Below are 16,527 nucleotides of genomic sequence, written 5' to 3' on the forward strand. Positions count from 1 at the left end.
CGACTTCCTGCTCGAATTGCAAAACTCATAGGATTGCCTCTTTCTTCCTTGGTTCGTGTCATAGTTCGCACCCGCTCTTGCTGAACAACCATAGGCACAATTCAAATTGGGCAAGGGTTCAGTGCTCAAAATATTAGAGCGCACTGTTCCGTATCCTTTTTCATCCAACCCATCAAAAACTGATGAACTCTCTCTTCTTCACGCTTTCTTTCCAATTCAATGATAAGATTGCATCTACAGCCTGCACAGATACACACTGGTATCTGATCATAGTTGTTTATTTCATCCCATAACGTTTTGAGTCTTTCGAAATAGGACACAATCGGTTGATCTTCCTGCCTACAATTCGACAGATCCGATCTCAGTTGCTGTATTCGTGGACCATTCCCAATCAAGAACCTCTGTTTAATATCCTCCCACGGATCCTTTACGTTCTCCATGTGAGAGATGGTCGAGCGAAGCGTCGGTTCAATGGTGTTAAACACCCAAGAAACCAGCATAGAGTTAACCGTCCACCAATCTTCGAGTTCCAGTGAGTCATCTGCTGGTTGCTTAACAGATCCATCAATAAAACCATATTTCTTTTTGGCCCACAATGCAGTCCGGATAGCTCGCGCCCATTCTTCGTAATTCTCGTCCTTTAACTAAACTTAACTTGGGTAATAAAGTTACCTGGGTTGTCAGTCGAATTCAGTGTGTAAGAACTAGAAGTTTTCTTTCCTGATCCAGAACTCTCATTTTTTTTTTCATCAGCCATGGCTCTGATACCATGTAAAAGAACTAAGAAATTTTGGAATAAGAATTCTGATCTTTTATTGCCCTAGAAATCAAAGATATATATAAAAAATTACAGCTAACAAATAGGTTCCTAATCAAGCTAAACCATCAAAATTGTATCAGAATCATACAACAAAAGGTAAGAACAAATATGCACACAAAAATTCCTAAACAAATGCCCTAAATAAATACAAAATAAGTGGTAGCTAACAGCTGCCTTTTCAATAGTTTATTTATGTTCTGTTACCCATTTGGGGTAACTTTAAGTAAACTTCATATAAATTAGAAGAAAAAGCCATAAGCAAACGACAGTGAAAATTCTTTTAAATAAGAACGAAGGAAAAAAAAAAGGGCCAAGTATATTTACACCTAGCCTATGCATTTAACAAAATACCTCTTGATTGGTCTTTTCCCATGTGAATCACTATTACTTGAAAAAAAAAAATTAACTCCAACTTAAGACCTTACTCAAGCTCAGAGATACATTTAACACTATTGTTGTTGCAGTTACTGATATGTTGCCACTACTGCTACTAAGATATTTCGAAAGAGCAAAACGTAGAGACTGAAAATTGCATGGCCATGCAATTTTATATTCTAATTCTCTATCGATGCAGCATTATTGAGTTAAGCATCTTTATTATGCTATGTTGTTTAGTTCCATCCACTCTTCTATTATTGTCATATTTATATTCTTCTTTTCTACAGACATATTCTAACCGGACACTTTCTTCCCCTAGTTGTACCTACATTTTAGCTTCAGCCTTTCCTCTTTAAATTACAAGGCCCTACACATACACATCCCACATTGAACCACATCAACTCTTCTCATTAGTTCATCATCCTCACCGGAAAACTCCCTTTCTTCAAGAGTTGGAAAACGTAGTTCAAAAAAAGCAATTTAACATCATTTAACAATACGGCAAACTCGAAGCAAGATAAGCTGAAAGATTTAAAAGATCCAATAATACTTGATTGGAGAATGAATGGCAAAAAGGGTAGCTTTGAGATCAACATTCCACCAATGGCTACCAAAGCTAAGCAGCAAGAAACGGAAAAGAATGCTGGAATTGGAGGATTTTCCTATGAGGCTTGTATTTGGAAGGTGTGGGAATTTGCCAAAGAAGATAGCAAGAGAGTAACATTCTCTTTCAAAGTGGGGCTTTCTGTTCTTCTTGTGTCTTTGCTTATACTATTCCAAGCACCTTATGATATATTTGGCACCAATATCATCTGGTCCATCCTCACAGTTGCCATCATGTTTGAATATACAGTTGGTGTGTATAAGCATTACTCTTATGTACCACATTCATATTCATGTTTATGTTTGTAGGCTTACATATAAATGCAATGTCAGTATGTCCGTGCTTAGAATTGATATATGCATATGGAAGAAACTAAAAGCTAATATGCTGTAAATTTCTTTAGGTGCAACTTTCAATCGAGGATTCAACCGAGCACTTGGGAGCTTGCTTGCAGGGATTTTGGCTATTGCAGTTGGTCAGTTAGCTCTACTTTGTGGCAGGGTTGCAGAGCCTATTATACTGGGAATTAGCATCTTTCTCGTTGGTATAGCTTCTAAAATTCAAGAATATAAGCGAAAAATAAATGAAACTTTTTAGCATACTAAAGGAAAGTTATATCTATATGCAATATCTTATGCAGGGGCTATTACATCTTTCATGAAATTATGGCCATCACTTGTTCCATATGAGTATGGATTCAAGGTCATACTCTTTACCTACTGCTTGATCATAGTCTCCGGTTATCGAATGGGGAATCCAATTAAGACTGCAATGGATCGGCTATACTCTATTGCCATTGGAGGGTTTGTAGCAGTCCTAGTGAATGTGTTGGTTTTTCCTATATGGGCTGGGGAGCTATTGCATGAGGAGCTAGTCAGCAGCTTTAACTCGGTTGCCGACTCTCTTGAAGGTAACATAATTTAATATAACTTTGCAATCTCTGTCTACAGATATAACCAAAATTGTGACCAAAGTGCTGGAGAATAGTTGGGTTGGGAAGCAGTGGTATCAAAAACAAACATAAAAATTGAATTGAAGATATATAGGTACAGTCATATAGTAACTGATATCAAAATATGCATTTCCATGCTTTTAGAATGTGTGAAGAAATACTTAGAAGGTGATGGGTTGGATCATCCAGAGTTCTCCAAGACTGTAATGGATCAGTTTCCAGATGAGCCTGCTTACAGGAAATGTAGAAGTACCCTAAATTCCTCTGTGAAACTCGAATCATGGGTAGATATTTATACGTTTATTTGCAACTTTCCTTTTTTCCAAAACTAGAGATTGCAATTTCAAAATTAATTATGGTTTGCTGGTTTTATTTGAAAGGCTAATGCAGCAAAATGGGAGCCACCACATGGCAGGTTTCGACACGTTTTCTATCCATGTCCATGGACAGAGTATGTTAAGGTTGGAGCAGTTCTACGATACTGTGCTTATGAGGTTATGGCACTTCATGGAGTCCTGCACTCTGAGATTCAGGTATTTTACCCCAACCTTCCCTTCAATATCTCCGTGTGTGTTCAGAGAGCAACTTCAACAATGCTCAAGTTAAGTACATATTATCAAAGGAGATATTCACCTTTCCTCTTTAACAGAATCAGATCCTAATTGCACCTAATTATGCTGGGAACTGAGGAATCTTCCATAGTTTTTCCCTTTGTGAGATTTCTTATAACAATAGAATACTTAAAAAGGGAATTGGCACTGTGAACCAAACCATTAAAGAATTTTACGTAGCATTTGTTCTTTCGCCTGGCTTCCATTAAGGGGTGGATGGCACACGAATATTGACTCACTGAGTGCTAGGTGCTAACATTTTTTTATCTTTATTCCTTGTCTCGTATCAGTGCAGTGTTGCCACAATAACAAACAAACAACTATTCTAATAGCTTGGTTCATAGCAAATCTTTCCACTACATTTGGGAGCCCCATCTGATCATACGAAGTTTGTATCCTCATGTATATATGGAGCTCCCAAAATTATCTACAAATTGGAAAAAAAAAAAGTTCGTTTCTCAGTGCACGAGACTTCCTGCAATAGAAACAAATGCAAAGAATTGATGAGAATGCAAAGAGCAGGAAACAAATCCAGAACAGAAATTTTAGTACTGCAGTATTGTCTATATAGTGAACCTTTAGCATTCATCTATGTTGCACATATTTGTATGCTTATATGATGTAAGAACCATTTCTATAAACACATAGAGTTGCAAACCATTTCTATAAACATATAGAGTTGCGAACTACATGAAAATTGCTAGTGTACTGAGAAAGCAGAGTTGTTGCAAGCCATGTTGGAAAATAGATATTTCATGGTTTTCAGAATCAAAGCAGTTGACTCAATGGGAGAAACTGCTTTTTCCCTCACGTATGGAAGCTGACTTTGAATCATTGAGCGTGTTTTCTCCACGTTTTGTTGTTACATTCTGGCTAAGCCAATTCTGTCAAGTTAGTGAACAAACGTAGTAAGCAGTGGAATCTGTAGTTTCTAAATAGCATCGGAAATTAAGAAAATCCAAATACGAAGGACAAGAAAATAATCTGTAAACACTTTACTAACACACGTAATTTAAACATTTTAAACATGTTGATTCATTTGAATGCTCTCCTGATCTTTTGTAGGCACCTTACAACCTCCGAGTCACATTCCAGTTAGAAATTCAGGACGCAGCAACCCAGGCTGCAGAACTAGTAAGGAACTTGGGAAAAGACATTAGTGATATGAAGCAAAGTCTCAAAACCTCACTATTAAAGAAGGTTCACATCTCAACTGAGCGATTACAACGTGCCATAGACATGCACTCTTACCTCCTTATATCTAATTTTGAGCCTACTGACAACTCTTCCAAACCATTCCCCAAGCTGTCTCATACACTTTCGACCAACCCGTATGACCTCTCAAATCAATTGCCTGAGCTAGACAGCAATAGCTTAGCAAAGAATTCAGATCCATTAAACCAATCCACACCTTCAGGGACTATTCCACTAGAACAATCCGTGGACTCTTACCATGAGATGATGAGAAAGCAATCAAGGAGGCTGTATTCATGGCCATCAAGGGAAGTGGATGCTTTTGAAGAAGAGGGAGGTCTTGCTGTGGACTTTCTGCCCAGAATGAGGGCATTAGAGAGCACTGCAGCACTGTCACTTGCCACATTTACTTCCCTACTCATTGAGTTTGTTGCTAGGCTTGATCACTTGGTTGAAGCAGTTGATGAGCTTTCAAAGATGGCCAAATTCAAGCATGAGAGTGTATAGAAGAAAGATGTCTGCATATACAGATTTTGATATGATACTGATGTACAAGACACACTACTGAAAAAAAAAATCGAGCAAGGGAAAAAGGGATTGTAATCACCTGAAAATAAAATTCCAATAACTGAAATTAATCGAAGTTCTTAAGATTAAAGACGATCTAAATCAGGCATAATTATTTGTTGATCCACAGGGGAAGTTGAAAGGGAACTTGGGATTGATGCCAATAATCCTGTTTCTTGATTATAATTACAATTAAAATCAGATTGTGCAATTTGGGTGGTAGTAACACAATCCTATTGACCATAATTTCATCTCAAAAATTAAATGCAAGAAAAGGAAAATAAAAGTGAGAATTAGTTAACTTCCCCAGTTTGCTGACCAACTGACTGGTCCAAGTTATTTAACTTCGGTTTTGATTTGGTGGAAAGAAACAATAGAAGAAAAGAAGACCCAAGATTTTTGGCAGAAAATACTTTCTGCAGTCAGAGCATTTAGAAATACTAACTTGATATCAGGGAACTGTTCGCCCTTAAACCATGCATGTTGTGACAGAAAGAGTGAAGTAGGAAAGTCCCAGTTCCAACAATTCTTAAAGCAAAATCCAAGAGAAATGTCATGGAGTCATTCCTAATATTAGAATACAAGGTATGACTAACTTGGAAGTTTTGGATTTATCCCATACAAGGAGACGTTTACCTCTTTCTTTGTATAACGGATATCCTCCCTATTTGTCGAAATTCCACGCTGCATATATTGAATGAAGGCAAAACAAGATCTTCACATTCAAGATTTGAGGGAAACAAGCGTCTGTTAGTCGAAAGCTTAATGATGTATAAAAAATAAATACTTCATCCATCGGAAAAGCTCATTGTTAATAGGAAAAATTATTATTTAATTTTGTATTTTAAAAAATATATTAATTAATTAATATTTTTTTAAGCTATTTAACTTATTTATTGAATTTTTCATTAGTGAATGTGAGTTAAATTATTATTTAATGTTTTTGTTTTAAAAAAATTAGTTATTTAGTAAAACATATTCTTAAATAAACATAAAAATTTTGATATGTGAAAATTAAATTTAAATTTACATCTTTTTAGATTGTTAAGTATTTTCATTTAATTTTTTTATATTTTCTTTAATGAAAAATATATTTTTTTAATTACTTAGAAATTTAAGGGAATTAATTAACTTTTTTATATCTTTTTATTAAAAGATAAATGAGTGAGAATAAGAGAAGAAATGTGCGAATACAAAGAAAATGAAAGAGAAAAAAATAAGAGAATGTAAGAAAGAGTAAATGGAAAAAAATTAGAATAGTTTATATATAAAAAGTATTTAATACTAAATATTTAAGGTTGTATAAAAAGTATTTAGGACTAAATATTTAATGAAATTAAATTATACGACTAATTAATATATTTTTTAAAATATAAAAATTAATTAATTAATTTTATTAGAATAGATAAATTAAATAATAATTTGATTAAAATAAAATAAAATATAAAAATAAAATAATATATTTTTTAAAATATTCAGATCAAATAATTAATTTTATTAAAATACAGATAATAAATAGTAATTTTTTCGATTTTAATAACTTGGAATCATCTTTCCCACCTGTAACACCCCAAAATTTTAAATTTTATTATTTTATGAGTATTATTAATATTTTTATTTTATTTAAATTTTAAGAAATTATTTGAGATTTTTCGGATTTTAAAAATCAGGTTCGATTTTCCGAAAATATAAACTTTGATGATTTTTAAAAATTAATTTAAAGACCACGTGGCAAAACTAAAAATATATTTGGAGTCTACGAATTTTTCTGAGTTTTCTGAAATTTTTTTGAAATTTTTGGACCTCGTTTTCGATCCCGAGGCAGAGTAAAAATTTAAAATTTTATATTTTGAATCGAACCGACCGAATCGAACCGGATCGGATCGGACCGATCGAATCAGACCGGCCTTCTTCTTCATTTTTCTTCCTCTCCCGCGCGCGTTTCTCCTCCTCCCCTTCTCTCTCCTCCCTCCTCCCCTTGCCTTGCCGCCGCCTCCCTTACCATCCCACTTCGCCGCGCCTCGACCCTCCCCATGGTGGCGCCGCTGGAACGCCGGAAAGCGGCTCGGAAGGGGCCTTCGGTACGATCATTCGCCTTCCCGACTAAAATCCGGCCGATTCGGCCACCAATCGGACCGAGTCTTGTGTCTAGACTTATCTACTCGTCGAGAGCTTTCCATAGACACCAAGAACACCGAAATCCATCGAGTAGTTTGTCCAATTTTTGCCCGGGAAGTTTTAGCCCATTTTGACTTTCGGGCTAGATTTCTCGCAAACCGTGAACCCCACGAGAAAACCGAGAGTACCAGAGCGCTCCACTCGTCGAGAGCTTCGCGGGGATATAAATTTCAAAATTTTCCAATACCGTTTCTCGATGGGTCCCACGGAACTTCGCAGTATTTTTCTGAACATTAAATGAGCTTAGAAAATTCTAAAAAATTTATGTACTAACCCCCGTGTTGTGGGCTTCTTGTAGGTATCCTCAATTTGCGGAAATTCGATAGTTATCCGGGTCTGTGAATTTCCGGCCAGATAGACCCGTTACCGGAAAAGTCTCCGAATTGGACCGAGGTTTTGGCTACCCCCCATTGTCAGACATCCCGAGCGCGTTCCCAAAGTCGGAATCGGCAAAGGTAAACCCGAATCTTGCTTTTTCGTAATTTTCTAGTGCTTAAATAGGATTAAAAATCCATAAAATATTCGTGGTAACTCGGAAAATTATGATTCTTTTTGCTATAGACTAGTAATATTGCTAAGGACCGCAGAGCAAAGTTTTAGAATTTTTAGAGTTTGTTTGGGTAGTTTTTGCAAAAATGATCAATTATAAGGACTAAATTGAAATTTTACATATTGTGATGGATGATTGATTTGATGGGCCCAGGAGGGGCTGTGTGATGAGATTGAGTTGTGGATATATGGGTTGTGAATATAGAAGTGTGTTTTGAGCCCTTTTGCAGGTTGGGTAGGTCCTAGGTATAGGGGAGACTCTGCCGGATTTTCGGCACGACTTAGGACGTATTTGGTCTTTTCTTGAATTGTATTGAGTCATTTGTATTAAATAATTGTAATGTAATTGTCAGGTGAGCCGGGACAGCCTTCTTCCTCCGCCCAGCCGCCACAGTGACCGTTGTCAAGTCTGTGAGTAAAATATTAATTTTAATTGTAATTTCACTATTATTATATGTTCAAGCATGCCCATGCATCACTTATATGCATATATCTATGTAGATAAACTTTAGGCACGATTTATGTTGCATTCATAACTGTGAAAGTGCCATGTATGTTGTTGTGGTAATTTGGAGCAGTGTGCGTGCGTTGGCGTGCGTGTGATGTGGTGTGGACTATGGATAGGATGGGTAGACACGGCTTGAGATCTTCGCTGGGACCCGGTCCTTCGGGGTAGACACGGCTTGAGTTCTTCGCTGGGACCCCGATTTGGTTATTAAGTGGAAGTCCGAGCTGAGTTCTTCGCTGGCACAGTTGGAATTAAGAGAGCTGTATAGGGGATCAGCTCCCATATATATATGATTGATATTGCTGGGTGCGTGAGTGCTCCAAATTACCTTTTTGCTGTTATGATGTGGATTTATTGCTGATGTTGCATTTCACTCTACAGGGTGCATTAGTTTTAGATAGTTATAGAGATTATGGTTAAAATTGATATTTTACTTTCTGAGTCGAACGCTCACTCCTGTTCAATATTTTTCCAGGCCACAGGAGGATATTTTTGAGGTTAACCTGCTTTCTCCCTCGCAGGTTATTTATTCATGCTTGTGTAATTCGATAAATTTCTAGAATTTTTGCATGTGTTAGAAATGTTTATTTGATATGGGTCTGTAAACTAAATTATTATTTTGGACCTGTAAACTTAATATTCTATGCATGTTTGATGGATTGGATGAGGGAGCTAAGCTCCCATTTATTTTTATGCTGATGAGTATGTGGAGGGTGAGCTGAGCTCCCCAATTGAGTATTTACTGTGTTTACAGGTCGGGTGAGTCAAAAACTCCCCGTTAGTAGGTCCATTTTATGGCCGGACTCTGTCCGGTTGATTTCTTGAAATTGGGCCCAAATGGGCCTTAGAGTTGGGTTAAGTGAATAGTTAGGCTTACTACGGGTCTCGGGGGCTTTACGCTGGCCCAGGTCCTAGTACCGGTCCGGCCCATAGGTTGGGTCGTGACAAATGTGGTATCAGAGCTTAGGCTCCAGATTCATAGGGAATGTTCATCTAAAGTGTTGGGAAGAGTCTACTAGGAGTCACATGCGGAAAAATAGGGTCCACATTCGTCTTGCATTATCATCTTTGCTTCTAGTTTCTGCTTCATATATTGTGTGTAAATATGAGTCTATAGAGCTATGTAATGTGCAGTTTTGAATTTTGTGGGCTAATGCTGCTGAATTTCAGGAAAATGCGTAGAAGCAGGAGAGCTGCCACTGCACCAGAACCAGATGTGCCTGACGAGGTGTCAGCACAGGATGAGGCGCCTGCCCCGAGGAAGCGGGGTAGGAGGCCTAGAGCTGCTCAAGTAGAAGAGCAGCTGCCAACAGTTCAGGATCAGTCTTTCATGGCACAGGTTCCCATGGACCCCATGGCAGCTACTCTAGCTGGGTTGCAGAGAACCATCGATATGATAGCACAATATATAGTCCACCCTCCACAGCAGCAGCAGTCCACCGCACCAAGAGGGGAACCTTACAAACAGATAATAAATTTCAAGAAGTTAGTGCCTGGTACTTATGATGTGTCAGACGATGCATATCGGTTTTTGGATTCCTGCAGACAGGCAGGAACAGAGTTGCAGTTGACTGATAGAAGACTTGTAGAGTGTATGCAGCATGTCATGGGGCCTATGCCTAGACAGTGGATGAATGACTACATATTACCTCGGATAGAGGGTTTGTCGTGGACTCAGTTTGTGGAACTGTTCATTAATCGGTTTGTGCCAGAAAGCTTCAGGGATCAAAAGCAGTGGGCCTTTGAGGCCTTAAGACAGAATGGCAGGTCTGTAGATGAATATGCTACAGAATTTCTTGAGTTGAGCAGGTATGCCCCTACAGCAGTAGTTACAGAAACTATGAAGGAGAAGAGATTCCTAAAGGGGCTTGACAGGAGGTATGCAAACCTGGCCATGATGTCAGATCAGTCTTTTGATGTGGTGGTTGATCGAGCCAGACAGATAGAGATTAGCTATGCTGTGGATGACAGCAGAAGAGCAAAGAAAAACAGAGCAGAGGGTTCTTCAGGTGTTCCCCACATGGGTACTACAGATAGTGGTGGCCAGACTATTTACAGAGGAAGAAGCAGGAATAAGAGGAGTGGTTTTAGACACAAATCCCAAGAGTTCAGACCAGGGTACGGATCCAGCAGTGGTCACAATTCGGGGTACAGCAGTTCTGGATCTGGTTCAGGATCCTCCTTGGCACCTTGTACACAGTGTGAAAGAGGACATTTAGGACCTTGTATGATGGGTTTAGGAGTATGCTTCAGGTGTGGCCAACCAGGTCACTTTGCTAGGGAATGCCCCGTGTTTAGTGAGCCACAGATGGGGTCACAGGGTTCTGTTGCAAATGTTCCTCGTCAGTTGTACCCGGTGCTTCAAAGATGGCAGTGGCCTGGGCCAATGTGGCCGAGGACAAGGGGGCGTGGATTTGGAGGCGGTCAGAGGTAGAAGTCGATCGTGGTTCTGCCACTCAGGGTAGGGGTCAAGCTCGGGTTTTCACCCTGACCCACCAGGATGCTCAAGCTTCAAATGCAGTTGTGGTAGGTATTCTTCTGGTCTGTTCCTATGAGGCTCGTGTTTTGATAGATCCGGGTGCTACGCACTCATTTGTCTCCCCTGTGTTTGCCATGAGGTTGGGTAGAAACCCTACAACCTTAGAATGTCCTTTGTCGGTAGCTACCCCACTTAGTGACAACATAGATGTAGATATGGTTTTTCCGGGTAGCCCAGTAGTGGTGGATGGAAAGATCCTCCCAGCAGACTTGGTTCCTCTACCAGTGATTGATTTTGATGTAATTTTGGGAATGGACTGGTTGGCAACTCATTATGCCACTTTAGACTGCAGGAACAAAAAGGTGCATTTCCACATACCTGGTGTGGAAGAGTTTAGCTTTGATGGTGACAGGAGCGTGGCTCCATATAACTTGATGTTAGCAATTAGTGCTAGAAAAATGTTGAGGCGTGGATGCCAAGGGTATTTGGCATTGGTGAGAGATACATCTGTAGAAGGTGTCAACATGGAAAATGTTCCTGTTGTCAGAGAATTCATGGATGTCTTCCCTGAAGAGCTTCCAGGGTTGCCACCAGAAAGGGGAATAGAGTTCTGCATTGATGTTGTTCCGGGTATAAGCCCCATATCAATGCCACCTTACAGGATGGCCCCAGCTGAATTGAAAGAGTTAAAGGAGCAACTACAGGAGCTATTGGACAAAGGTTTCATACGTCCGAGCACTTCTCCTTGGGGCGCTCCTGTTCTATTCGTGAGAAAAAAGGATGGGTCAGTGAGGTTGTGTATTGACTACGCACGGTGAACAAGGTGACTGTGAAGAACAAGTATCCACTTCCTCGGATCGACGATCTGTTTGATCAGCTTCAAGGGGCTAGATTCTTTTCCAAGATAGACCTGCGATCAGGCTACCATCAGTTGAGAATCAGGAATGAGGACGTGTCCAAAACGGCATTCAGGACAAGATATGGTCATTATGAGTTCTTGGTGATGTCTTTTGGACTCACTAATGCACCAGCAGCCTTCATGGACTTGATGAACAGGGTGTTCAAGCCATTTTTGGACCGTTTTATCATCGTATTCATAGATGACATTTTGGTATACTCTCGGACCGAGGAAGAACACGTGTGGCACTTGAGGATGGCGTTGCAGACTTTGAGGGAGCACCAGCTGTATGCCAAATTTTCGAAATGCGAATTTTGGCTAGAAAGCATCTCATTCTTGAGACACGTGGTTTCTAGTGAAGGTATTCAAGTGGATCCCAAGAAAATTGAAGCTGTAACTGATTGGCTTAGGCCTACAACAGTCACTGAGGTGAGAAGTTTTCTAGGTCTAGCTGGCTACTATAGGCATTTTGTGCAAGATTTTTCCAGGATAGCGGCTCCCCTAACTAAGTTAACTCGAAAGAATGTTCCATTCATTTGGACAGATAACTGTGAGAAGAGCTTCCAGAAGCTTAAGGAGTGTCTAACCACTGCCCCTGTGTTGACACTACCTATGAGTGGTGAAGGATACACCGTGTACTGTGACGCCTCCAGAATTGGCCTAGGGTGTGTTTTGATGCAGAATGGAAAAGTAGTGGCTTATACTTCAAGACAGCTGAAGAGGCATGAGCAGAACTACCCCACCCATGATTTGGAAATGGCGGCTGTAGTCTTTGCACTAAAAATCTGGAGACACTACCTGTATGGTGAAGTGTGCGAGATATACACCGACCACAAGAGTTTGAAGTACATCTTCCAACAGAGGGATTTAAACTTGAGACAGAGGAGATGGATGGAGCTTCTGAAAGATTATGATTGCACTATCCAGTACCACCCTGGGAAGGCTAATGTAGTAGCAGATGCTTTGAGCAGAAAATCTTCTGGCAGTTTGGCGCACATTTCAGCAGAGAAAAGACCGTTGATTCAGGAAGTACATGAGTTAATGGATCAAGGTTTAATGCTAGATCTTTCTGATGAGGGGGTATTATTGGCTCATTTTTCAGTGAGGCCAGACTTGCGAGACAGAGTTAGAGTTTCCCAGCACAGAGACCAACAATTGATGAAAATCATAGAAAGAGTACAACAAGGTGAAGGTGGTGAGTTTGGATTTGCCAATGATGGCGCCCTAGTACAGGGTTCTAGGATATGTGTGCCCGATGTGGACAATCTCAGAAATGAAATCATGTAAGAGGCACACTATACACTGTACAATGTCCACCCAGGTTCCACGAAGATGTACCATGACATGAAGGATAGCTACTAGTGGAATGGCATGAAGAGAGACATAGCAGACTTTGTGTCCAAGTGCTTGACTTGTCAGAAAGTGAAGTTTGAACATCAGAGACCGTCAGGGAAGCTACAAGAGCTCCCTATCCCAGAATGGAAGTGGAAAATGATTACTATGGATTTTGTGACTGGGTTGCCTCGTACCATGCGAGGATATGATTCGATATGGGTAATTGTAGACCGTCTAACCAAATCAGCTCACTTCTTGCCTGTGAAGACTACGTACTCTGTGGCACAGTACGCCCGACTCTACATTCGAGAAATAGTCAGATTGCATGGAGTTCCAGCCTCCATAATATCTGACAAAGGGCCCCAGTTCACTTCTCGATTTTGGAGGAAGTTGCAGGAGGCACTTGGCACACAGTTGAACTTTAGTACGGCTTTCCACCCTCAGACAGACGGACAGTCCGAAAGGACAATCCAAACACTGGAGGACATCCTTCGCATGAGTGTTTTGGATTTTAGAGGTCAATGGGATGATCAGCTAGCTTTGGTGGAGTTTGCCTACAACAACAGTTACCATTCCAGCATAGGGATGGCACCCTATGAGGCATTATATGGAAGGAAGTGTAGGTCTCCTCTGTGTTGGACAGAAATGGGAGAAGCGAAGGTGCATGATGTAGATCTAGTGCAGTACACTTCAGAAATAGTTCCTTTAATCAGGGAACGATTGAAAACAGCTTTCAGTAGGCAGAAGAGTTATGCAAACCCCAGACGGAGGGATGTGGAGTTTGCAGTAGGCGACTATATATTCCTGAAGGTTTCTCCGATGAAGGGAGTGATGAGATTTGGAAAGAAGGGCAAGTTGGCACCTCGGTATATTGGACTTTTTGAGGTTACTGATAGAGTTGGAGCAGTTGCCTACTAGTTGGAGCTACCACCCAACCTTTCTCACGTTCATCCCGTATTTCACATCTCCATACTCAGGAAATACATTCCAGATCCTTCTCATGTACTATAGCCGGATGTAATAGAGCTAAAAGAGAACTTGACATTTGAGGAGCAACCTGTAGCCATAGTGGACTACCAAGTGAGACAGCTGAGATCAAAACAAATCCCTATGGTTAAGGTTTTGTGGAGGAGTCAGTCGGTGGAAGAGTGTACCTAGGAGTCAGAACGGGACATGCGTTGCAAGTACCCTTATTTGTTCAATGTGTAATCTTATACTTTATTCTGCCTTGTGTAAAATTCGAGGATGAATTTTCTGTAAGGGGGGAAGAATGTAACACCCCAAAATTTTAAATTTTATTATTTTATGAGTATTATTAATATTTTTATTTTATTTAAATTTTAAGAAATTATTTGAGATTTTTCGGATTTTAAAAATCGGGTTCGATTTTCCGAAAATATAAACTTTGATGATTTTTAAAAATTAATTTAAAGACCACGTGGCAAAACTAAAAATATATTTGGAGTCTATGAATTTTTCTGAGTTTTCTGGAATTTTTTTGAAATTTTTGGATCTCGTTTTCGGTCCCGAGGCAGAGTAAAAATTCAAAATTTTGTATTTTGAATCGAACTGGTCAAATCGAACCGGCCGAATCGAACCGGATCGGATCGGACCGGCCTTCTTCTTCCTTTTTCTTCCTCTCCCGCGCGCGTTTCTCCTCCTCCCCTTCTCTCTCCTTTTTCTCTCTCCTCCCTCCTCCCCTGCCACCCCACTTCTCCGTGGCCGCCTCGCCTCCCCACGGCCACCACCGCACTGGAATGCCTGGAAACGGCTCGAAGCGACGCCAGCAAGTGCACGATCGTTCGCCTTCCCAGCCAAAATCCGGCCGATCCGGCCACCAATCGAACCGAGTCTTGTATCTAAACTCATCTACTCGTCGAGAGCTTTCCATAGACACCAAGAACACCGAAATCCATCGAGCGGTTTGTCCAATTTTTGCCCGGGAAGTTTTAGCCCATTTTGACTTTCGGGCTAGATTTCTCGCAAACTGTGAACCCCACGAGAAAACCGAGAGTACCAGAGCGCTCCACTCGTCGAGAGCTTCGCGGGGATATAAATTTCAAAATTTTCTGACACCGTTTTTCAGTGAGTCCCACGGAACTTCGCAGTGTTTTTCCGAGCATTAAATGAGCTTAGAAAATTCTGAAAAATTTATGTACTAACCCCCGTGTTGTGGGCTTCGTGTAGGTATCCTCAATTCGCGGAAATTCGACAGTTGTCCGGGTCTGTGAATTTCCGGCCAGACAGACCCGTTACTGGAAAAGTCTCCGAATTGGATCGAGGTTTTGGCTACCCCCCATTGTCAGACATCCCGAGCGCGTTCCCGAAGTCGGAATCGGCAAAGGTAAACCCGAACCTTGCTTTTTCGTAATTTTCTAGTGCTTAAATAGGATTAAAAATCCATAAAATATTTGTGGTAGCTCAGAAAATTATGATTCTTTTTGCTATAGACTAGTAATATTGCTAAGGACCGCGGGGCAAAGTTTTAGAATTTTTAGAACTTGTTTGGGTAGTTTTTGCAAAAATAATTAATTATAAGGACTAAATTAAAATTTTACATATTGTGATGGATGATTGATTTGATGGGCCCAGGAGGGGCTGTGTGATGAGATTGAGTTGTGGATATATGGGTTGTGAATATAGAAGTGTGTTTTGAGCCCTTTTGCAGGTTGGGTAGGTCCTAGGTATAGGGGAGACTCACTGGGATTTTAAACTACGACTTAGGACGTATTTGGTCTTTTCTTGAATTGTATTGAGTCATTTGTATTAAATAATTGTAATGTAATTGTCAGGTGAGCCGGGACAGCCTTTTTCCTCCGCCCAGCCGCCACAGTGACCATTGTCAAGTCTGTGAGTAAAATATTAATTTTAATTGTAATTTCACTATTATTATATGTTCAAGCATGCCCATGCATCACTTATATGCATATATCTATGTAAATAAACTTTAGGCACGATTTATGTTGCATTCATAACTGTGAAAGTGCTATGTATGTTATTGTGGTAATTTGGAGCAGTGTGCGTGCGTTGGCGTGCGTGTGATGTGGTGTGGACTATGGATAGGACGGGTAGACACTGCTTGAGATCTTCGCTGGGACTGCCCGGTCCTTCGGGGTAGACACGGCTTGAGTTCTTCGCTGGGACCCCGATTTGGTTATTAAGTGGAAGTCCGAGCTGAGTTCTTTGCTGGCACAGTTGGAATTAAGAGAGCTGTATAGGGGATCAGCTCCCATATATATATGATTGATATTGCTGGGTGCGTGAGTGCTCCAAATTACCTTTTTGCTGTTATGATGTGGATTTATTGCTGATGTTGCATTTCACTCTACAGGGTGCATTAGTTTTAGATAGTTATAGAGATTATGGTTAAAATTGATATTTTACTCTCTGAGTCGAACGCTCACTCCTGTTCAATATTTTTCCAGGCCACAGGAGGATATTTTTGAGGTTAACC

At 40.2% G+C, this 16,527-nt stretch overlaps 1 protein-coding gene and 1 pseudogene across 1 annotated transcript; both read left to right on the forward strand.

The window, feature by feature from the left end:
• LOC131174714 (uncharacterized) overlaps positions 1–14,267 on the forward strand; it is an 83,270-nt pseudogene extending 69,003 nt beyond the window's left edge.
• LOC110664118 (aluminum-activated malate transporter 9) lies at positions 1,576–5,412 on the forward strand. Its single transcript, XM_058138251.1, has 6 exons — positions 1,576–2,054; positions 2,206–2,346; positions 2,443–2,712; positions 2,899–3,038; positions 3,135–3,287; positions 4,431–5,412. Exons 1-6 carry the CDS (start codon positions 1,760–1,762, stop codon positions 5,064–5,066), a joined length of 1,635 nt encoding a protein of 544 aa, XP_057994234.1. The 5' UTR covers positions 1,576–1,759; the 3' UTR covers positions 5,067–5,412.
• Positions 14,268–16,527: the final 2,260 nt, after the last annotated feature.

This window comes from Hevea brasiliensis, chromosome 16 (genome assembly GCF_030052815.1).
Source record: "Hevea brasiliensis isolate MT/VB/25A 57/8 chromosome 16, ASM3005281v1, whole genome shotgun sequence".
In the NCBI taxonomy this organism is placed as follows: Eukaryota; Viridiplantae; Streptophyta; class Magnoliopsida; order Malpighiales; family Euphorbiaceae; genus Hevea; species Hevea brasiliensis.